This window comes from Polistes fuscatus, unplaced genomic scaffold (assembly GCF_010416935.1).
Source record: "Polistes fuscatus isolate 324 unplaced genomic scaffold, CU_Pfus_HIC Scaffold16, whole genome shotgun sequence".
NCBI classification, from domain to species: Eukaryota; Metazoa; Arthropoda; class Insecta; order Hymenoptera; family Vespidae; genus Polistes; species Polistes fuscatus.
In genome coordinates, this window is record NW_025113064.1 from 1009562 (window position 1) to 1034754 (window position 25193).

The 25193-nt window shown below is 37.5% G+C and overlaps 1 protein-coding gene and 2 long non-coding RNA genes across 4 annotated transcripts; 2 read left to right on the forward strand and 1 right to left on the reverse strand.

The window, feature by feature from the left end:
- The first annotated feature begins 6901 nt into the window (after positions 1–6901).
- LOC122514771 lies at positions 6902–13394 on the forward strand. Its single transcript, XR_006303113.1, has 2 exons — positions 6902–7132; positions 13312–13394. It is a non-coding gene; the product is annotated as an uncharacterized LOC122514771 (long non-coding RNA).
- Positions 13395–14019: 625 nt separating this feature from the next.
- On the forward strand, positions 14020–16021 carry LOC122514773. Its single transcript, XR_006303115.1, has 2 exons — positions 14020–15202; positions 15316–16021. It is a non-coding gene; the product is annotated as an uncharacterized LOC122514773 (long non-coding RNA).
- Positions 16022–19733: 3712 nt separating this feature from the next.
- Positions 19734–24172, reverse strand: LOC122514848 (kinesin-like protein KIF20B). Of its 2 annotated transcripts, none has more exons than XM_043631920.1 (2): positions 20379–24172; positions 19734–20014 (listed from the first exon to the last, which is right to left on the reverse strand). In XM_043631920.1, exons 1-2 carry the CDS (start codon positions 24168–24170, stop codon positions 19784–19786), a joined length of 4023 nt encoding a protein of 1340 aa, XP_043487855.1. In that variant the 5' UTR covers positions 24171–24172; the 3' UTR covers positions 19734–19783. The 2 variants fall into 2 exon arrangements, with proteins under 2 accessions (XP_043487855.1, XP_043487856.1); XM_043631921.1 differs by having other exon boundaries at positions 19920–20010.
- Positions 24173–25193: the final 1021 nt, after the last annotated feature.

Sequence of the window (25193 nt, forward strand, 5' to 3'; positions counted from 1 at the left end):
ATTTTCTTTTTAATTAAATACAAACAAAAAAAGATTCTGTCACCGTTACGTTTATTTCAATTTCTACTAATAACTCGTTGTTGAAAAATTGGATAATTCTAAAATACTACAGACGGTTCGGAAAGAATAAGATAATTTTACTTACTCAACACCAGATGCTCGAAGATTCGACCAAAAAAAAAAACCACAAGCAGCATCGGTAGTAGGGAATAAGTGTGCGACGCTATTGGAATGAACGATCTCACGGATCGAATCTTTCCGGTGGCACTGAAGAAGAAGAAAGACATTTATCGGCAAGAGAAGCTAAACTAAATACACGCTGAGGATTACAAGTTGGGATAAATCAATGTCAAGTAGTGACTACCCTAACCTGACTCAAAGAAGAAACGAAAGCGAGTAGTTAGTGGGAGAGAGTGAAAGAATGAAAGAGAGAGTAAGAGAGATGGTAAGATGCCGGTAGCAAGGTTCGACTTAAGAAAACTAGCAGCCCTTCATGGACATTTCGAGTGGCTCGAGTTGACCTGACATGTTTACACGAGATCATGTATATACCCGAATGGCGTCTGCACCCATGAAAGGTGCTGCTCTAAAATTAAACGATGTTTGTTTAAAGTCATCGGGAATCCTCTTACTGAAAGAGGGGGAAAGGAGAAAGAGGATGGGCGGTGTAGGGGATCAACGTTCCACTGAAAACTTACGTCTGCCTGTTTCCTTCCATCCTTCCATCCTTCCTTCCTTCCTTCCTCTCTGTGACAAACTTGAAATACCATTATAACATTTGCCTCAAATTCTATTCACCACCCTTGGCACCCACCACCTCATCCTTATTCCTCTCATCACCCCTACTTTAACTATTTAACAATCACAAAGTTCAAAGTCAATCCATAAGGAGGTAGTTTCAAGTTTAACATAACAAGATTAATCTTTTTAATCCTGATCGATACTACACGCTAAAGTTGTCATAATTGTAATGGTAATTATCACGATATATAATATATTAGATATATACGAAATTGAATATAATTATATTTTATGTGTGCGTGTTTTCTTTTTCTTATTAATTATAATTATTTTATAATACCATCGACAAAATTTCAACAATATCGAAGTTCCTTAGTAAATCCGTAAAGTTGTAATCAAATTTCTACAGATAACAAGTTTGGTGTCATAATTGTGCTAATAATAATTCGTCACAAAAAAGAAACTTGTAAGAACTTTTGAAGACTCAAACGTGGCAGCAAATTTTCACGTCGATCGTAAACTAAATCCAAGTGTAGGTAATTGAAACAGAGGTAAAGGGGAAGGGGATGGTATTAATACATAGAAAGAATAAAACATATATATGATCGTAAGAAAGTATCTGACAAAAAGGGCCGTGACAATTTCAAACGTAAAATCGAATAAAGATAGAAACACGAGATAAACAGATAAAGAAAGAAAGAAAGAAAGGAAAAAGAAAAGGAAAGAGTTAGGGTGTTTACTATGATGGGATGGGGGAAGTGGGAGGAATACTTTAGACTCGTTGTCGCGCGGCACGTACTAAACTGTATCCTGTGCAATTCGGTGTAGGAAAAGGGGAGGGTTGGTTTTGTTGGTTGGAGGTGGGTTGACGGGTGGTGATTGTGATGGTGATAGTGGTGGTTGCTTAGAGTACTGGCCAGAAGAGAAAGGGCTGAAAAATTCCTATGCGCCGTCCGCTAATAAACTAAATACGGCATCGGAAATGACCGCGGCTGTATTATTTATACTCCCGGCAGTTCTATGGCTGGCGGTTTTAATGCGCTACACACCCACGCATGCACACACACACACAAATACCACACAATATTTCTCTCTCTTTCTCTTTCCCACTATCTTTCTCTCTCTCTCTTCCATTCCGTGCGCGTGTGCGCGCTCAGTGTCGCTCGAAGTTTATACAACGCAATAACGTTATTAGGTGGCTGGCATCCGGTATAAATTTCAACGAACCCCACCCTCCAGACAACGTCGACACCGACGCTCCTACTACTGTCGCGCGTTGCAATCGACCCCCCACCCGTCTCTTCATCCCCCCCAAACTACCCAACCAAAACCCAACTCCACCCTCAAACTCTATACCCCCTTCCCACCCCATAGAATTCAACGCGAACCACGCGGCGTTTGGTGTCTCTTCCTTGTAACTGTTATTTTCAACCCGTTCGTACCATCCCCCATGAATGACATGACGTTCCCACTTATTAATTATTATACAAATTAATATATCGTTGAATAATCGTCTGCCCATTTTTCTTTTCGTGTCTATTTGTTTTCTTCTTTTTCTTGATTATCAGATGATTCACGAATAATCGTATTAAATGGTGATCAACTGCTAGTTATCGAAATTAATGTCGGAGTTAATTCATATGTTTCAATGTATTGTGTTAATATTTTGTTAGTCCTGTTGGTCCTTGATATACATATATATTCATATTTTTAATAAAATACAATTCTTAATGATTTTTTTTCAAACGTTACCGTAAAATTATAAAAATTACTTATTTTTTTTTATTCTAAAGTCACACATCACCGAGTAATGTGTTTCTTTTTACCTTTAATGCTTTACTATTTTTCCAGCTCTACTTCCACCCCCTCCCTCCTCTTCTTCGTGTACCGTCATATTACTGCGTTTTTAAAAGGTAACATTCTGTGGGGCATAAAAAAGAATTTATATAACGAGTGCATTTTGTTATTTCTTTTTTTTTTTTCTTTTTTCATTTTTTTCTTCAACTCGGTCGTTACGACAATGCATTTTCTTTGACCTCTTCCTCGCATTAGAAGAAGAGGAAGAGAGAGAGAGAGGGGGGGAGGGGAGGATGGAACGATGAAAAAGACATAAAAGCAGGTTAGACAAAAGGGAAAACAAATTTGCACGAAAAGTTTAAGTATTTTAACAAATAATATCTTTGTTACTCTCCATTTTCATTCGTTTATTAACGAAACCTTTTCTTTGTTCCTTTGTTAATTTTTTTCTCTTTCATTTTCTGGATGATAAAAATTAAAGTACGAGATCCTAGGAGGGGTGTCGAAAGGTTGGCTGTAAAATACGATATCGCGAATATTGGCGTTTTAGTTATACCTATTCGCCCTTTAGGAAATTATTGATAATCTCATCAATATCCGTAGGTATTGTCAGACACAGGGTACCAATAATTTATGCACAATTGGAGCCAGGTATCGATAACGACAGGAGCAACCCGCAACATATGTTGCTCTATTAATAACAACGTGCCTGGTGCTATCGATACCTCGCTAATTCATCGAAAACCAACACACGCGTACATATACATCTGTCACGTCAAATAATGTCAGGAATGACGACAAAAAAGAAAGGAAAGAAAAATACAAAAAATCAGCGGACGTAAGATCAGGTGGTATAGGTAGGTTTAGGATCGGAGAATAATAATTACGATGTCCCTTTTTTTCCCGATTCAAGTGGAATATCTTCTTCGGAGTAACTGCAATCAGTTAAAAATAAAAGAAGCAGACGATGGGAGGGTTGATAGTAAACGGAAGAGGATTGGAGAAAGTATGGAAGGACAGTGGGAAAGGCGACGCGAAGTTTGCTGATGATAGTGATGGTGGTGGTGAATGACGGTGAAGAAGGGGTGTCGGTGATGGCTCCATTGAAACATCGCTTCATTATGTTCACGGTGAATGTATCAACGCTGTCGGCTTATAAGGTAAATTTTAATGAAGCAGTATATACTTCCCTTTCCTCTCTCACTCTCTCTTCTTCCTCATCCCTTGGTTGAAGTAAGAGGGAGGGAGAGAGAGAGAGAGAAAGTGCTAGCAACTCGGAGAAACGGTAAATACGTCATTAGTCAGGAATGGCCGTTCCAGTCTCGGAGTCTCGTGGCCCAACTACGACAAATCCACGCCGTTCCGGCTCCCTTTATTTGTGTTTATTAATTCAGCCATGGGATTGAACGTATCATTTATGCCGCCCGGTGAATTAGTAATGTACTCGAGTCAACGGATACACGATACATACATACATACAAATATACAACTACCACTATCCAACCAACGAACTGACTGACTGCCTTTTTGCAAGCATGCTATGCGATTCAAATATACATATAGATATATATACTTGTATTTCTACTCCACCCGTGGATTCTGTAACCGTCATCAGCATCACGATCGCTACAACCCAACCGTCACAACATTTTCAAGCCCATTTCGAACCTTTAAACGGGATACCGATTTTCTACTACTCGCTATGTTGTTCAGGGACTCTGATTCGAGTACTGTAGATAATCTCATTGAAACTATTAAGTGAGCCTTGAAACATTTCGGTTTATGCCACGTTGAACTAATACGAAATGAGTTCCCGTAATTTTGTTGGAATTTTAATTGAAAGATCAGTATATTTAACTGGATCGATAATAATCTTTCGATGTAGGAAAAATTGTTCATAAAACGTTGGACGTATGTAATCCTGTCATCGACAGGACTCTGTTTAAGGACTACTCTTTCGTGTATATGCGAGTGTATGTGTGTGTATGTGCATGAGAAAGAGGGGAAGCGAGAGGATTCGTACGCAAGTACTGGAACTGCGTGAAACAAGACTGGAGACGGGGCCTTTCTGTCCAACCGGAGGGATGGTTGATAAATCAAAAGTATGAAATGCGCGAGGCAGAATTCTCTCGGCATATTTATGGCTAGGCAATTCAATGATACACATTTCCCGTTCGCACGTAATAGTCAATATTTCCATCAGAAGCATACCGAGCGAATTCACACGCCCCCGCATACTAACACAGATAGTAGAGACACGCTCACGCAAACAACCAAGTTCCCGAGGAGGCCCAAACTGGCTAGCCGTGCTTTATGAGAGTTCAGAACGCATTTGACAAGGCCGTGAGTCGCGAATGATACCAACCAACCAACCAACCAAACAACTAACCAACCAACCCAACCAACCCAACAACCAACCGACCGGGGACCAGTTGTTGCTATTTATTCGCGCATTACATTACTCCTGCTACCGAGTCGAGTGTCACCAGCTAATTTGCATTATAAGTGCCGCTGATGTTATCATCGCTTACGGGCTTATACGTTATGGCGCCGCTGACGGATCGTCAACGTGTACGAGCGTGCGCACCAACACCCTCATCCTCATCCTCGTCCTCGCATCTCTTGCCCCCTCCTCCCACCCCACCTCTACTCTCGATGACTACGATGAGGATGATGCCAATGTGAAACCCAACTTGCTATAACACGCACGCGCCTACGTAAGCCTATCTATAATACACATTCACGTACAAATACACATGCAAGCATGCACAACCTAAACCCGTCGACGTGTCGTGCTCGCATCAGACTTGCTTGTTTCGTGACGATAATCGTCGATAGCGAATCGCGTTAATCGACCTGTCGACGTATTCCTCTGCCCCTCCTCTTCCTTCTTCAACCACTCCTTCACCTTTTCAACTCCTGCATGCTCTGCTTTCTCCTTGAGTATCATTTCAACGAAAACCTTTTTGTATTTCTTAATGACATTTTTCTTTTTATTTGTTCACTTTTCTTTTCAAATTAACAACCATATTTGTACCTACGTATATATGTGCGTGTATGTGTGTGTTTTTACGTGTGCTTTAAGAATCGAGTAGAGGAAGAAGCTGAAATCTCGAGGTTCGTATCATTAGACGGATAGCAGGTAGTAATTTCTACTAAATAATTTCGACGTACAAGAGCCATCCAGCGGTCTAGCGGCAAATGTAAGTTCCCTTCACCACCCTTTTCCTCCACCATCTCCTCTTCCTCCTGTTCCTGTAGCTCGCTCACCCAAGCAATCCTCCCCCACCAAAGACCTCACATCGTCCAGACCTATGAATTCCACACGAGTGTCCGACCTTTCCCGGGGCTCGGCTGCGCGCTCACAGCGCCTACCCTGAAGTGGAGATTGAAGTGAAATATGAAAATCTGGAAGTGCACCACCAGTGGGGGAGGGGAGGGGTGGGAGGGTGCTGGTGCTGGTGCCTGCTGCTAGTAGTGGTGGTGGTGGTGGTGGTGGTGGTGGCGCTGAAGGAGAGAGAAGAGACGAGACGAGGAGGAGGGTGGAAAAGGGTGCAGGAGGTGGGTTCAGAAGGGTTGCCGACGGTCGGTCGGTTAAAAGCCTGCGAACTGCACATCGCCAAGTGTAGGAGTACGGGGGTCTGGGTGAAGAGAGGGGGTGGTTGTTGGAGGAAGTGGGCCGGGGGTGAGATCCACTGCGTTTTCGTATTGAGCGGCGTCGCGTTTAACGAGCCGCGTAAGACAGAAAGGATATAGGTAATGCACGTGAATGCTTGCCTCGATCTACTCGCTTCTCATCCTCTTTTTCTACCAAGCCACCCCTCTCGCTATGCCACCACCGTTGAACCTCAGACCTCCTTTCTCTATCTATAAACGGAAAAGGGGGAAGGGGGTCGGTCCATATCTTCTTCCACTTTGGCGCTTCCAACCTGGGCAAAGTTCGCCAAAATTGTAGAAAGGATTCGCCGTGGTTGGGGTTTGGGGTACTGGTCGTTCTTCCACCTTCATCCTTCGTACGAAATGGAAGAAGTAAAAACGACGAAGGTTGAGGAAAAAGATGGGAATATGGAAAAACATAATAAAATAAAATGAAAAAAAGAAAGAAAGAAAAAGAAAAACATAAAATACCCTATACCCCCGGTTCACGGACAAGAGTCTACCAATGGATGGGATTCCGTATCGTACAATACCCGTTGCTGCTGGTGCTTTTCAAATTTTTCATATTACTCCTCGGCCAAGACGAGGATAAAATAATAAAACGAAAAAAAAAGGGGGTAAAAAAATTTTGCCCTCGTCGGGGGTTAAAAAAGTTCAGTTGAATGTTCGTTCGCCTTCACATTTTAATCAAGGTTCGTTTTCAAATCCGAAATACCATTGCGTCTATGCGTGTCTGCTATATATATATATATATTTGTGTGCTTGTGTGTGTTCCGAAACTTGCGAAAAGTGGTTCGTTTAAACGGGTTACGTATGAATTTTGAATTTCTCTATAGTCTTCATCGTCTTCCCATAGCTGAATCGCGTTGGTGTACGTGGATGTACCAACCCCCGTTGTATTGCGTAGACGTCGTGAAATAAAAATTGGAATGAAAAGGTAGGTTAGCCTGTTTTATCTTTTTTTTCCTTTTATTATCATTTCGTTCAACGTACGATTCGTATTATTATTGCCAAGTGGACGAGGATACGCGTAGGATGAGGAAAAGGATGAAAAGAAAGGAAGGAAGGAAGGAAGGAAGGAAAGAATTCGTAGGAATTAATTGTCGGGATTGTCGAAAAAGAGGATTAGGATAGAAAAAGAAGGGTTAAAAGGGGTGTCATGGGAAATCAACGTTTTCAACGTTGAATTTTAAAAAATATCATAACGCTAGTTACAGTCATTCCCCTCGAATACCACCCTTGACGATTATCTCATGTTTAGCACGGAAATGCAACCAAAAATCTTCAGAATCTTTTGATGTCCAACAGGGTTATCGTATTTTAGATTTTCTACTAATCTCGAAGGGAATAAAAACAAATTATTGACAAATTATCGAGATCGGCTAGCACATTTATTTAAACGTAAACCTAACGCAATCTTGACGAGTCCTAAATGTTCAGCATTCATGTCTAATTGTCAAAAGAATACGATCCAAAAAATATAATTTAAAAACGAGCAATCTGTAGATAGAAGTTACAGTTAGTTTGTTGATGGCTAGTTTTGGGTTGGTTAAATTAAACGCAAACCGGCCAATCTTTCCTAGCTTGGCGTCAACCAACGCCAACGAAATAACTCATTTCGAGAATGCGTGCCAGCGTGAAACTGTCGATAGCAGGCAGAAGCACCGCGACCGGAATACACGACAGCGTGTAAACAAGTCCAAGCGAGTCCGTCAGTATCACGTTGGTTGTATTATATTTCCGAAGAGGGTGAGTGGGTTGGAAAAGGGTTAGAGGACTAGGGTTAGAGAGAGAGAAGAGCATCGTTAAACCCCTGCTTTCGTGCGTAGCCCGATTCCGCGGATTCGTCGTTGATCTGGTCTCTCTCTTTTACATGAAATTCATCCCCCATCCCTGTTGCCCTCTCCCATCCTTCAAACACTCCCCCGAACCACCCTCTCTTCCAAGTTGTGACGCGATTTTCTCTCTCTCTCTCTTTCTCTTTCTCTCTCGTACACAGAAACGCAACTGGGTGTGCGTGAAACGAGCAACGAATACGAGACGGGCCGAGTACTCGACTCGCACGACCGGCTGGCAAGTGACACCAAACAAATCTGCTAGCACTCGCGTAGTCGAGCTTTGCCGTTAGCGCCACGCAACACAACCCCTTCCCCTTCAGCCTATCATCACCCTTCGTTTGGGTGACCCTACTACAATCGCGGTAAAACGAAATTCTTTCTCTTTTACCGCGTTTACTTTTGTACGTTCAGAAAAGTTGCAAGTAAAACATATTATATGACAATAACTTATGTATGTGGAATTAACAACGGAAGGATTGTCAAAGTATATAACGTAATTTTCTATTTTAGGAATAAGAAGAAAGAGAAAAAAGGATACGGCCTGGTTAATTAATGAAAAATCTTTTAGTTGTTCATCTCAAAGAGGACTTCTGTTGTGTCTTCCTTTTTGTATGGAGAAAAAAGAGAACAAAAGCAACAAAAAAAAGTCTAACGTGTATCTAGGATGATACTTGTGATATATATCTTTGTGTATGTGCGGATGTTACACTCTCTCCACAATGGCGTCTAATTCAATAAAGTAGAAATACTGGACTTGGTATCAAAGAAAGAGTAGGATGAAGGAAGAGATGCAGCTGCGCCGATGACTCCCTGACTGTTCTACTACTTTTTGCCTCATTAAGACTGTCGTACGAGGAATAATAGATTTTCACGGAACTCCGCTAACAGAAAGGGGGCCCCAAGACCCGGCCCTCTCGTGATTTATCGTTCCTCCTTGCCACCACGCAATTTGGCCTTTTTTTTCGAACTTCTTATCGTCAAATGACGCCAAGGATAGCAAACGAATTGCTGTGTCCGCGAAACGGTGCACTTGGGAGGAACATGTGCGAGACTACCGTCGTCCTATGTAGGAAAAGAAATATAATAAAAGTTGAGAAAAGAAAAGGGTTAAGAAAAGTATGAAGAAACGTATGAGAGAGTATTCTACGAATATTATTTTTATATAGATCATTAATTACGATTTCAATTTTTTCCTAGTATCATTATTTTTATTCATTAATTAATACGAATATTAGGTGCTAGTTTTAGATAAATGAAAAAACTAAGATATCATTAACTTAAGTTCGAAATTAGAATTTATGATAATAATAATTGCAATAATCTTTCATTTTCAATTCTATTCAAATAAATTATTACATTTCGTTTGTTTCGAACGTGGATATCGCAGACAAGTTATTGTAGCAGCAGTGTTTTGACATCACCCAGTATCTGTACGTTGTTTCCGGACCGATGAGTAAGATCGCGTGCGTGAAAAGGGTTGTAAAAGAGGGACAGAGAAAGAGGGTAATTAAGTTCTCCCTCTCTCTCTTTCTTTTCACTTCTCGCGGCTTCTGCTGTCCGTCGCACTTGGACGAAAGGAAGCCGAGCAAAAGACGACGGCTTTATTTCCCTCCTTCGTGTGTCATTATTTGCGCATTGATGCACTCTTACGAGCAAACCCTACTGCGTTGATAGTGTTCCCATTAAATTATATTTAATCAGAGGGGGGGGGGGAGTGAAAGTTTATTCATATCGTTTTTATTTAAATTACCTTATTAATATCATACGATTCTCGTGTTCGAATAATATAATAATGTTCTTGCATACTTATACTATAGTGAACAGGATGATCCAGAGAAAAATCTGATGCATTTGAAAAAGTAACATACACATGCGAATTCAAATTAATGAAAGAAAAAAAATTGCTTAGACCGTTTTCGTTAAAAACAGTAGAAATAAAGATATAAAGAATTTCTTAATCCATTCTAAAAGTCAACAGACCATTCCGCAAGGATACCCGATGAGTTCAGCATCTGGTCTGAACGTTTACGGTCTATAATGTGCTTCTTACGTTCGTGAGTGACCAAAGCGAACGCGAAACATCAAACGTTTCACGATGAGTGAGAGTAGGACGGGTGAACTGAAGAAGAAAGAAAAAGAACAGAGTCTAAAGAAGAAAAAGTTAAGAGGAAGAAAGAAAGAAGGAAGGAAGGAAGGAATCGAAGAAGAACATGAGTGGTACGGACCCAAAGAAAGATAGAAAGAGAAACGCTAAGAGGAGACAGAGAAAACGTTTCCAACAGTGGAGTGAGACGGAAAGAGCAATACACACAGTCTCTTTGGTCGGCACTTTGTGCTCACACAATCGTAAGATCATGCGCGCCTTTTTTCGTGGCTTGGGAGACTGTGCTCGCGCGCGCGCGCGCGCGACCGCTTAAGAAAAACTTAAATTGATGCGAGTGGTTTGCAAGAGCGAGACGGACGTGCCGTTCCGTTCCGTTCCGTTCTGTGCCGAGTTGATAGTAGTAGGTCGGTCGAAGAAGTCATTCAAGTGAAAGACACTTCGATGGATTTAGTCCGCAAATATTTAGCCGCTTCCTTAGAAATTTATTTTTCCACGAAATATTTCGAATATCTGAAAATTCACTAACTTTGGGATTAGTTATCAGGAAAGTTGGAAAAGATTGATTAAATGTTGAGAAAGGTAATGGAAAAATGCTAAATATTTCGGTTGAAGATTATTCTAAGTGTTTGTAATTAGGAATTAATTAAATTTGGATTACTTAAAATTAGTTTTAGGTTAGGTTTTAAAGTCTAGGTTATGTTTTATTGTTCTAACGTAAATTCGGTTATAAAATTCTAACGGTAAGTTTTATAAAACTTGTCGATATTACGAGAAACCTATGACCATGTTAATGTAACTGTTGAAAAATGAATATTTAACCTTAAAATAACATGTACCTTGAGTAAACGTAACGCGGACGAAGAGGAAGTATACTTACTGGGTTCTTTATTCGCCGTAGAAAAGACTGATTGCATTTTAATTGTACGCCACCGTGGATGGTAATTGAATTATGAGCTCGGGGGAAGCCACGCGTTAGTTACATTCCTAGTTACATTCTTAGTTAAATCCACGTCCAGTCGTTCCCTTCTAACATTGAGTTGTGTCTTCTACTGGAAACTTTACGATGATTTCTAGGTTCCTTCTCTGATGTAAGTTAATTAATTAGGATTAAAACCGAAAAAAAACAAAATGAATTAACACGGAATACTTATGGAAATAATAAAAATCAGATAAATGACAAAACAAGTAGGTATTCCTTTCAGATTAGAAAAAAACTAAATCCCATTGATCAGTTACTGGGTTAATTAATGCAAACAATTGAAGTTTTGAAGAAATACAAATATTCCCATTAGATTGTACTATTGAATGACGTTGGAAAATCGTAATGGGATTGTTCGATAAGTGTCACCCGTTATAAAATCCGATCAGGGCGTGAGTAATTCCGCCGTTGGCGTTGGGAGCAGCAATATAATGCGGCACGGTAAACTAAAAACACACACCGAACCCGTAGCCGACGGTTTTCATGTGGGCCGTAGATTGTGCTTTATTATGGTGGAATTTTAGGTCAATTGCTAAATTGATCGACAATTTTCATTCCAAGAATTGAAATCTTCGTCTCTCTACACCGCGCTCACATGCCGCATTGTGTGCAGTTTAGTTTCGTTTCGTGTCGTATCGTATCGTATCGTATCGTATCGTATCGTATCGTGTCGTGTCTGATCTCTTTCTACGGGGTCGTTGCTCGCCAAGTATGGATATAGAAAAAGACAACAAAATTACACATAAAAAGGGAGAAGAAAATGAAAGAAATGAAATAAAAAGAACGTGTAGGCGTTGGTAGGAAAGAAAAGAAAAGAAAAGAAAAAAAAACAAGCAACACTAATTATCGATGTCTGCCCTTTTATCGTTGCCGCTCGTCGATCACCCTATTCGCGAACTTTGTTCAGCATGACTTTGTCGTGATGTCGACCAAGATTACTGATCACAAAGAAAAATATATTTGATGGATGTATGTTTTGTGCGCGTGTGTGTACGTGCATTCGGATAATACAAGTCAATGATTAGGTTAAGAGGGTGGACTTTTATTGGACTCTCGTTTAATTCTGTTTTTTTTTTTTAAATCATTTATCAAGATTTTATAGTACATAAAATGATGAGCAATAATATGTTTGGATATGAAATTGTTTGTAATATTGTTCAGGTAATATTATGATCGATTAAATAATTGATTATTTTAATTTGTATATCTAAAATATCTGTAGATAAACTATTCCTTAATTTAAAACAATTTCGATTTAATTAATAATACTTCAGATGTTTCAGTTAAATCGAACTAATATAATACTTTTAACGAAATGACAAAGTTTTTATTAGAGAAGTCAAAGAGTAGGATCGGTCAAACTCGTTTAGAAAAGCTAGAAAATAGAGACTAGACAATGGGATGATAAAGAAAGATAGATTAACAAAAGAGAGAATGAGAGAGAGGAAGAGTTATACGTAGGTAGGAGCAAATTAGAGGGTGTTTCGAATTGAAGCGACTAGAGAGTAGGGATCGAGGATTCGACATAGGAGTAACTGAGATGGTTGTGTTGGAAAAAGACAAGAGAGATGGGAGCCGAGGAACACGGGAACTCCGAGGGATGAACAAATGAAATGAAATGTTGTTACTTTCGCGAACGAGAAACGTAGAAAGAGAGAGAGACGAACTAGGAGGGGTTGATCACCAACTGAAAGATGGAGTTTAAGAGAAACAGAGATAATACCTAAAGAGAAAGAGGGAAAAAGAGAGAGAGAGAGATTGTTTGTCGTTACAACCCTTCCATCCAACAACACTTTCATTTTATCTCTCTTTCTATCTAACACTTTTACCACTCCTATTCTCAGTTAGACTGCTTATTTGCCTAATTGCGCGAGTGGCTGACTGGCTGGCTGGCTGGTTGGTTGGTCCGATAAATTTCAACAAATCGTCGCTTTGTTTCACAAATTTTACATCAACGCAATCGTGAGCTGGCCAGTGTTGCCAGCTAGCCTGAAAAAGGATAACCCTGAGCTACCTGAAACATTTCTAAAATAAGCTTAAAGGAAGTGGACGAGACTGACAAAAGCTTCCTACTGATATCAATTCCGCTAACTCTGACCCAAATTTACTCAACACGCACATACACATTTATATATGAGGTGGATAATAATTTCAAACGACTCCAACCACACTCTGACTCATTTTGTTGTTCACAGGAACGATTATTCGCGGCAGAAGAAGAAGAAGAATAAGAAGAAGAGGAACGTCATCATTGATCGTCGAGGGAAGAATAAACATATAAAATAAAAAAAAAAAAAAGAAGGGGTGCAGCAAACGTTTGTATTATCTGCTGTGGGTTATATTCGAGGGACAATCAACCGGTAGAACACCGCCGATGCGAACCGCGTAAATTAAAAGGAATCGCGAGAGCGAACGAGAGGTGTGCTCGGTTGAAAAGAAAAATCGTTTTCAAATGGCACCAACCAGCATTCCGATTCCTTAAAGAAACGAGTCTACCGTGAATCATCTTAGCGAGAGAGACAGGAACATCTTCCTTGTTTTTCTATCTCCCTCTCTCTTTCATAAAGCTGGTAAAAGACGATCTAAAGAATTAAAAAGAAAAAAAATATACAGGTTGTGCTTCTTTTAGGTTTTCCTTTCTATCTTCCTGAGATTCTTTGGGGGAGGGGGAGAAAGGGGGTCTCGTTAACGGGGATCACGATCAATGCTTGTGAGCTTTGTCACTGGTTCTCGTAATTTTTATGGGATTCTCATAACAACAACGAGTCGAGCGTATCCACATCGGCTTTTACGTTTCCTATATCGAATATGAAACGAATGAAAGAAGTAAAGAGTAGAAGGAAGAAGAAGTGGTGGAGGAGGAGGAGGAGGAGTAGGAGGAGGGGATAGGATGGGATCGGTGAAGTGGAGAGTGAGTTTCATGACGGGAGATCGTCTTGTTAAAAGTAGCCCGCCTCATTGCCTCCGATATTTGGTTGGTACTGCTCTTATGTCAGAAGACCTCGAGAACCGAGCATCATCTCAATAGCCACTCAAAAGCTTCGACCGTGTGCGGTCTTGTTACACAGGATCGAATATATGTTCAGGGCACGCGTCGGCAACGATCCTAAACTATATTTGGAAATATGTTTTTTTAATTCGTATATATAATATATATTTGGTCCTTTTTTAAGGATCAATTTTTAAAATATTATATGAAAGTATTCGAAGCAGAAAAGTTCAGCTAATATTCCTGTTAATCATGGTTTATTTATTATACCCAAAAAGTGTTATAATTTACGAATAAATTTAGTTTGAATTAGAATGAACAATTGATCAATTTCGACTGGTCCGAATGTTTTCCAAAATACCAACTTAATCTTACCAGAAATCAGGAAAAGACGAAGTGGTGGAATAAATAGGACGATAATAGAGAAAAGGGAACAGATGATATTCTCGTAGCAAGGATTTATTTGTTCTCGCGGACCTCTTATATGCCAGGAACGTACGAATCTGATTCAACCGTAGTGGCCCGAAGGCGAGTAACTGCGGAACCAACCACCACCATCATCACCGCCACCACCACCTGGGGATCCCCCAAGCGCAACTTACCGCTTAGATTTTATTCCTTTTTACATATGCCAACGGACTCTCGGCGATAAGAAAATGCCCCTGATATTTCACGTTTTTATATGCGCCCGTTTTGCCTTGAGGTGTTGGCTGGGCTACTCGCATCCTATACAATCCCCACTCCTACCACGAAACCCCACACCATTCTCTATAGGAATGTTATGTACCACCACCGGAAATTCTCCAGTCCTGATATGCGAAATAAGTAGCCTCTGGCATTGGAATACTTGGGGAGAATGTCTCTCATTAACTCATCCTTCTAATCCATTTTTTTATCTTCCTAAAGATTTTTCTTCAATTCTTTAGGATTTTACTACAGGTAACTATCACCCAATAAAAAAAGCTCCTACATTATGAGGTATAATAACAAATTTGTTTAAATACAGGAAACATCTTAATCAATAGTCTGCATTTGGTGATGTCTGGTGTCAGATTTGGGTATACAGTTCCAGAATATTGATCTAGAATAATCTCTAGGTATATCTAATATTATTAACTATTATATTTATTTTTAAACAATTGAAACTTGTATTAGAAAATTACTCTTCGTACAAGTTGGATCGATTCTGTTAAAGGGTCTTTCTTTTTAGAGAACATCGAACGGAACCTTAAGAATGACTCCCTGGAGACCTCTGAAAGAGAAGAGTCAGCCTAGAAGCAACTCCCCCCCGTCCCCATCTCTACTACTACTATTACTACTACTACTACGAGCAACAGGGAACGTCTGCCAATGTCGAAAACACGTGTGGTGTTCCAGGATAGCGTAGATACAACAAGCAGACCAGGTTAGAATCGTCTGACCCATTTGCAACGTCACCCGGACAATTTCCAGCCAGCAAAGTTCCATCTTCGGGGCTTCAGGGCCAAGCGCAGGGAGCTCCCGTGATATTAGAACAAACGATTTCATCTTCTCGATTCCGCCTACTACACACCAAGACAAGATCCCCTCTTTCCCTCCTCCTAAACATCTTCATCCTTTCTCTACCAAAATTTCCTTTCCCCTATGTCCTACCGAAACATCCAAAATATACTTGTTGTTCTACTGTTTAAGCGTAGACTCCGGATGTTTCTTGGTGTTGAACAGGATTTCTATGTGGATTGTTACTCATGTGTTTCGTTAAATCTTATCTTTTGTAGGGTTGGTGTGTGTAAACCCGTTTAGTCGATATCAGATTTTCTACCGAGATTTTTTATCTACAGCTATTTACTATATTGAAGTTAATGATACATTGACTGTTCTTAACTGTATATTACAAATAAAACTAAAATAATTTAAATAATAATTAAATGTAAAGATAACCAAACGTTCAAACATTTTTCATTCCTTCATCAGCAATCAGTATTTTTTAAACGTAAAACAAATGAACTAAAAGTATTATTAAATAGATAAGATAAAAAGTTAAGTCTCGGAAAAATAATAATAGAATAATAATCGAAACTAAACAACATTGGTTTTGTATAGATAAAAGGAGAAACTTAGAGGGTTTGAGGGAATACGATAGTATGAATTTCTGGTTGAATGTATATAGTAATAGAACGAATCGTTGGGATTAAATACGTCCCGCGTAGGTAGCTATCCACGATTACCTTTCCACGTGGCACTGGATAAATCGGAATTGCGTAATATCGTGCGCGCCCGAGTGCGCTCGCGCCGCCAGTAGAATTGCGTAAAGGCAAATATGCAATAGACTACCTGAACGTCCCGTATTGTACGATTGTCTCCGTTCTCCGCTCCCGTTTCGCGGGAAATGCAAGGCAGGCATTTCCCGGCATTGTAACCACCCCGTCGAGTTCGGAGTATTGCCAGCCTCAACGTTTGAATTGCATTACCTATTATTGCTTATTGTTCACCGCTCGCTTCGCATCCTACGATTCTCCTTCCATCCTCCTATACCCTTCACCAATCCCACTTCCCAACCTACTCTCTTTCTCCCCACCACTGCTCCGGATTCCCCCACCACTGCTCCTGCTTCCCCCACCATTACTACTGTTTCCCCCACTCTCGTGCTCTGCTTTACGTTTCTCTACCTTTGTCTGTTCTTTGTATTTCGACACTGTGAATTATATTTCTTATCGTTCTCTTCAATTCTTACGACATTTTACAAAATTTTCAATTAGTCTTATATTTAATTTATTTTCATTTTTCTGTACTTAATATTATAACAATTATTTCATACAAATTATTTGACTAATTTAATCATATTCCTTAATTTATAGTATTAAATATTACAAAATGTAATCAATAGATTGCTCAGTACTGTTGAAATTAAAACAACAATATTAAAAAACATTAATAAATAATATATTTCTAAAGAACTTTATCGAATGATCTAAAACCAGATTAATTAAATGAATGAATATCAATTTTACAGTAACAGACTACTTGATTCCGATTTCGTAAAAGACGAACTTTCGTTAGTTGGAAAGTTAGAAACCAGTGGTGGTTCTAACTCTAAAAGTAAATGATACGAGAAATATAATTCATGGTAAGTCGACCTTTGAACTGGAACGAGTTCTTACCTAAAACCGTGAATGTTCTAACCAATACACAATCTTCCCTACACAGACAGACACCCGTACACGTACACGTAGAAACCCACCCCATACTCGTTTCTTGTTCTAAATTCTCTTTACTTTGTCAGTTTTATTAAACATATGTCAATCTGTTTGAACATTGTCGTAACGAAACAGTTGATAACTATGACGATACTTAAAACTAAGATCAGTTAAATTAATGAAAACTTATGAACGCGAGAATTTCGCGAAACTGAAGGAACGGATTGAGGAAACGTGGGGAGAGGAAGAAGGAGGAAGGAGTGGGGGAGGGTGGGAGTTGGGGGGGTCTAGAGAAAGGGATGAAATTTGAAAGTGGAAACCGGATATTCCAGACGGTGTGCATTGGGAGGAAGAAGCGACAAGGGGGTTCGGCTAATCGTGACAAATACTGATCCGGGATTGCCGAATTATAAACTAATGTCTCGAGGAAACTTGTAACTCTAAATGACTTTCTACCCCCTTACCTTTCTCGATTATTATACTTAAACCATCCCCCCGTTTCCATGATCTTCGAACCTTGCTCATACATTTTCTACTTTATTATATCCAATCTTCTAACATTTTATGAACATTTTCTTATTACAAGTTCAACAACCTTCTGTTGGGTTATCATAAGTGCACTGGAAATCAAACAGGAGAGAATATTATTATAGTACTTTACGTATTTGTTTGAACTTACGTTCGTTTTAATTAGTTGCAAAAGAATAATTCATAATATTATTTATTAATTCGAAGACTTGCACGTTTGTTTTTTTTTTATTATTATTCGTTGAACAAATTTTTCTAATTTCTAAATATTTCTTCTTCTTTGTAAAATAGTTGAAATAAGTTTAACGAAGGTTATCAAAGTAGAATGGTTTTGAAAATGGTATAGCAATCTATATGCATTACACTTAACTTTTTTTTCTCTCTCGTTCTTAACTAGAAAGTAAGAAAATTGGATGATATTTTCCACAACGATCAAATCTTATTGCCAATTGAAAGGAGTGAAGTTCGCGGTACATTTAGCCGAAAAAAATCACCTGGACGTCGAAAAAGTCTTGGTAGAAACGGAAATACCTGCGTTTCTCTACCTACATATTCTAAAAAATGTACGAAATTTCTATAACCAGTTTTATCTTGAAACAAGATTAACCATTTAATCAAGGTATCTTGTTGAACAAATTCCAAATGAAAAAGATAAGAATTCTTGAAACGTTATTCAAACGAATCAAATGAAATATTAAGAAAAAACAAAACAATATACTAATTAAAGAATCATATGACAATAAGAAATAACAATAAGAGTATAATAAATCAAATAAAAATCCTTAAAAAAAAAAAAATACTAATCAAAAGATGAAAGAATAAGAGGCAAAAACCAGAGGTAGAGAAGGTTGGGGGTTGAAGAGAAGAAAAGAAGGAAACATACCCAGACGTATAAAAGCAATCCAATTTCGATGCCCTCACCCCTAAACTCATAATTTCATCTATCAGTATCCGCAAACGGATATATAAAAACACCCTGGTAGAAACTATCCCGAGAAGAAGATTTTCTACATGAAAATATACAACGCACACCAATCCACTTACACACATCCTGACGGAAACAGACACACGTTCACAGATACACGCGTAAAAGTATAAGATATAATGAGAGGACCCAGAAAAGCGTCAGCGGCGTCTAATGTCGAAAATTATAGCATATTGGCAATAAAATCCCAAGCAGGGTTTGCCCCAATAGCCAACGCCGGTTAAGCATGCTTTTCTACTGTCCATTGGGGTGACCACCTCCACCACCAGCACCATCACCAAGAGCAAGAAAAGGGGGATATTAGGGGGGTCACGATTGGTAGGAGGATTGGGGGTCGGGGGGAGAGGATTGCTAGCTTATTGTAACGAACGTAGGAACCACGTTTTGCCATTACCGGTAATCTTGTCCCATGAGAATGTCCGATATTACGCTGATATCACCGATCGATAATCACCTTCTTTTCTCTCACGATACCCAACCCTCTCTTATACGTGAAATTTAGTTAATATGAATTTAGGGGATTATATGGAATAAATAATTGTATTTCAAATATCGTAGAAAATCTTTGAACATTTGTCTATAAAGATAAGTAATAGATAAATTCGATTCTTCTGTGATGAATAAATGAACATTTGTTTGTGACCAACGATGATTAGGGTTTTTCATTATTTTTATGATTTAGTATTAATTGGATTAGCATTTGCAAGATGTTTGCGCATATTATTGAAACTATTATTGTTTCAATATTTTCTAATTTAAATCTTTCAATTATTAATGCATTTTCACATTAACATATTTAATTCGAATATTATAAAAATCGTAATTATTTTGTAAACTAAATCCGATTGAACGGTTTCTTTTGTTAAAAGAAAAAGGAACAAAAAACGCATTGAAACGGAACGATTATTTTTTCCTACAAGAAGAAAGAAAAAACAAGAAAGAAAATTGGAAAAATCATTCGGATTGTTATCAAGTTTCCGAATGAAAAATTATGAATCGGATATATCACTGTCCACCGAATGAAAATCCGAACAAGCAGGTAACACAGTTCTGGCATCGATTCTTCTTATTCTCATCCAACCGGTCATCCTGTTTCTTCTGATCCTGAATGAATTCTCATCGGAATCCTCGGAATCATTATAGTTCGTTCTCGTCGAACTTTCAGTCGTGGTATCAACACGCGAATCGTACGCCTCGTACGAATCTACGTCGCTTTCTGTCTGAAACGTTGGTATTAGTTATAAAAAAATAAACATAATTAATTTTTTATTAACCCTTTGAGTGTTGAATACATTTAACTGAAGTGTGTTTTAGGAAAGGTATAGTTTATCATTAATAATTGATATTATTATTCAGAAATTCTAATAATAAATTATATTTAATAATTAAAATTATTGTTTCCTATACATATAATATTCTTGTGGCAAGATTAAATGCAATAATCAATTAGCAAGTCAACATTACATATTATTTTACATTAATATTGACAAACACGTATATGCAACTGTTACCAAACGCATATATGCGTCCATAGTAGTCAAAGGGTTAATTGTTAAAAGAAAAATATTTTCAATCTCTACGTACTCGACTGGATAACATTTGATCTTCGTTCATTGGTAATTGACAAATCGATTCGTTGTCACGTTTAAATTGCGAATTATTTTCCGACACAGATTCTACGATAGTTTCGTTCGAACTCGTAACTCGAGTAACAGAAAAATGACTCGTCGATTCCGAGGATTTTTCATCCGTCGATTTTTTTCTCAAATAACTGGGTCTCCTCCAACTACCGTCTGAATTTTTACCAACTCGCGTTAATTTTTTCAACGATTCCGATACTTTGAATTTGTTCGAAGTACGAGCTACAGTGCTGCTACGATGATTGGTTTTTTTTAATTCCGACGTTTCGAGGCACGATTGTTCTTTGAATCTTTCGATCTCATCTTGTAATTGTTTAACCAAATATTCGTATCTCTTGATCGTCGAATCTCTGTTACTTTTGAACCAATTCATTTCGTTTTCTTTACGATGCAATTGACTTTTAATTTCTATCAATTCGTCCTTTTTTTCATTCAAGTCCTCGACCGTTCGCGTTAATAAAATCGAATCGTTTTTGTACATCGTCAAATGATTTTTCAATTCTTCGATTTGTTCGGTAGATTTTTTATCGATTTCTATACGTTTCTCTTCCGAATGAATCAATTCATTTCTAATAGCATCCAATCTTCCCTTTATTTCGATTATACGAAGACCCAAATCCTTAGATTTATCATAATTGCACGTATTTGATTGAAAAATCATCGTTACATTTTCTTTCATATTTTTCATATCTTCTTCTTTCGTTTCCATCAACGTTACTAAATATTTCAATTTCGTTTCCAAATTTAATTGCACGTCCTTACGTTTTCTCAACTCGTCGTAAAGATCGTTATTGTTTTTGTGAAAATCTCCAGCAATAATCGTCAATTCGTTCAATCTTTTCGTTAAATCGTGTAATTTGTTTAAATCACGATTGGCTAATGCAATTTGTTCATTGGCTTTATCAATTTCTTCCGTTTTCAATGACAATTCTTTTCTTAATTCGTCCAATTTAGACAAATGTTCCGTTTTGCAATACTCCTTTTGTAAATCACGTTTCTTCTTTATCCATCTCAATAAATCTTCTAAACATTGACACTTACATGTTAAAAATTGATAACATTTCATTCGAAAATATTCATTGTCATCGTTTAATTCCAAATTTTCTTTCAATTCGTTATCATTTTCCTCGAATTCAATTTCCGTCGACAATTGTCCGTCGACGAATTTTTCCATTACGTTGAATTCTTTTTTTTCGCAAATACTTTTGTCGGAATTAATGGACGTGTAACAATTTTTCGTATAATCGAAAGATTCGTCGATTATTATACCAGAATCATTTTTACTACTGGCGTTACTCTGACGCAAATCGTTACCGGAAACTTCTAAAATATTTTTAGTATCCATTTCTAAAACGTTGGAACAATCTTTTCTAACGAAACTTTGTTTACCGATCTCTTTGAAATTAGGTTTTTTAATATCAACGTGAGCTTGAACTACAAATTCCCGTGGTTCGTTCGAATCGTCGCAAAAAAATGAATTTTCCATGATCGACGACAATCTCAGATGATTTTTTTCAATTTGACAATTAATTTTATCATCCAACGGCGACGACGAACCTTCCTCCAAATAAAATGGCGATTTTGGTTTGGACAATTTTTTCCTATCGCATTCCATTACTTTGATTACGTTTTCTAAAGTTTCCACTTTTTTCAACAAAGTTAGATTTTTATTCTCAGCATCCTTGCAAGCATTTTCCGTCTCGTTCAATTCTCTCTCGCACGATTCCAATTGCAGTTGCAACATTTCAACGTTCATCGTTTTTTCCGATAATTTTTTCCTCAATTCATTGATTTCATCTAAATCTAATATTCCAATCTCGTTTATCTTTTTATCTTCTAACGTATATTTTAATTTATCCAAACATTCGTCATTAGAAACATTTAAATTAGAAATATCAGATTTGATTTGATCGGGAAAATGATTGAATTCGTTTAAATCGTTTGTATTGGATTTTTCCATAATACTTTCACTTTTCAAATTATTATAAATCATGCTATTATCTTCTCTATATGTAAGCTCGCCAATTATACATTTTTTATCATTCATAAAATCATGGCTACTTTCAATACTATCAATTCGATCATCGATGTTCAATTTAATATTAAAACTTTCATTAGGAATTGTAGAATTTTGTTCCGAACTATGAATCGTTTTAGTATCATTCAGATTATTATTCGATAATTTAAAATCATGAAGTATTTCGTTCGTTTCATTAGTTCTCGTAGTATGAACATTGCAATCTTTCAATTTCTCCGATCTTTTTAAATGAAACGATATTTTTCTTGCTAAAATAGAAATATTTAAAATACTCTTAATCTCGTTAATAAGTTCCGATGAAAAATCAATGTTAATGATAAATGTTGAACGTTCTTGTCCGGATAACGTTCTCTGAAAAATTCTCGTCAATTTGGATTCGCGAAAGGGCCCAGCAACGTTTTCGTTCATTTGTTTCATCGAATGCATTTTTTCAACGCACTTTAAACATCTACCCAATACCAATAAACTTTGATTAATATTTTTAGCTTCTTGCAATCTTTCGATATTTTCACCTAACCCTTTGGATCGTCCCGAACCAGCCAAGTCACAAAATGTCAAAGTACTTGCCTCGGTTTCGTGTGGTGCGTAAGCTTTTTGATACTTCAACAAACCGATCGTGAATATCGTATGAGATCTAGAACTTCTAGGATTTAAATTTGTAAACGACGAACTCATTCTAGATTGTCCAGCAACTAGAATTTGACACGCCTCGAAAGGTGTCGTAACGTAAATCGTCGTCAATCCGTGTACGTACGTTTGACCATTTTTATCACCGATCAATTTCAATGGTCGATTTTTAACCGGTTCCTCGAAATCTAAAAGATCGTAAATGTTTTCGTTATAAATTTCGGCAAAGGACAACCAAACGGCATACATAGATTCGCTGTTTAATTCGTCATCATCATCGCGTTTAATTGATTGTTCAGAATTTTCTAACGATTTTCTAGCTTCCGTAAATTTGTCAACATTTATTATAGGTGATCTCAATAATTTGACCTTTTTTTCAGATTCCTCTAATCTTTCTTTATCGTCCAAGCTTATCAACGTTTTATTGGGATTTAATTTGTACCAAGGTACGAGAGTACAATTTATTAATGAGAAAATATATTCGATACTTCGTGGTATTAAACCAGGTTGATCTGGTGTACCATGAAGGGTATAAGTTTTACCGGAATTCGTCGTACCAAAACTCATGATCGTTGAATTGTGTCCGTTTAAAAAATCATTAATACGTTGTTTCATAATCTTATCGAAAAATTCCGATTGCGTTGTCTCCGATTGAAAGATTTTCGTGAATAGAAATCTATCACAATTTTCGTATTCTTCATTAGTTTTATTATTTCTAATTGTTCTCAATAATTTCGAATTTTTCTGGCTATTATTAGGTTTAAATTTGGAAATCAAGGTTGTCGAATCGAGTACTTCGTAATATTTACTGTTATCGTGAAATATAGAAATACCTTTTTTCGTGGATGGTTTTATTTTTAAAAATACCTCGAAACTTGGAACCGTATTATCTTGCAAATTTTCGGAAATCGAATCATCCTCGTAATCGATCGAGCTAAATTCGGATTCTTCGATCGAAATGTATTCGGTTGATCGTCCAATAGGTGACGTGGGTTTATCGTCGGATATCATAATTAATCTGCTAACGTAAACGATCAAATGTAATGGAAATATCGTTAACGAATCTAACATTAACGATGAATCTTCAAATTCGCGAGAAGACGTAACGCATATACTTCTGATTAATTCAATCAAATATTTTTCAAACATTAATTAAAACAACTCCGATTACTTAAGAAAAAAAACAAACAACTATAACAATTACACCGTTCGATTATAAACTCGTATACGAATTATTTTCTAAACTTAATTCCCCGTGTGAATGATTTCTACAAATTTGGGTTAGAATTAATAAATCCTTGCCCGGTGTCACACAAAACAAGTGATCTGAAATTGATTAGAGAGTACGTGATCGATATATATGACTATCGTTATTTTAATTACGTTGCCAAATTAATCAAATATAAAGGGTGGTTAAATAGAAAAAGATATTAAATTAATTATCAAATATTTCAATCCAAATGCACCAAATGCACCAAATGTAACTTCGATTAGTAGATCATTAAATTATCTATAATAAAAAATATCTAAAAAAGTAATTGAACAATCTAATAGATTAATCTTTAACAATTAATATTAACTCAATGTAACACTCAAACAAATAATTAAAAAAAGAAAAAAAACAAATTAATACTAATAAATACGTTAAAATAAAGTCCATTGAAGACCACCCAAATTGGTCAAGGATAGCTGAAAAAACAAAAAGAAATTAAAACGAAAGAAAGAGAAAGAGAGAGACGGTTGGTGAGTTGAGTCGGTGAGCTTTAACGATGTTCAAAAGCATAACCGACTAAGGAAAAAGAAAGAGATAGATATAACTGCGTGCGATGAGCCGATATATACAGCATGCGGTGTATAAAGCGGCAGAAACGAAAAGCGAAATCTTGCTAGAAAGACGGATGAGGGTTATGCAAAGAGAGAAAATATGACTATAAGAAAGAAAGAGAAAGAGAAATAGAGAGAGAGAATGAGATAGGAAGAAGTAGAAGAAGAAGAAGAAGGAGATGATGATGATGATGATGATGATGAAGAATAAGAAGAGGAAAGTTCGTCGATACAAGGAGTCGATTGTAGAAGTTAAAGGCACCGCCAATT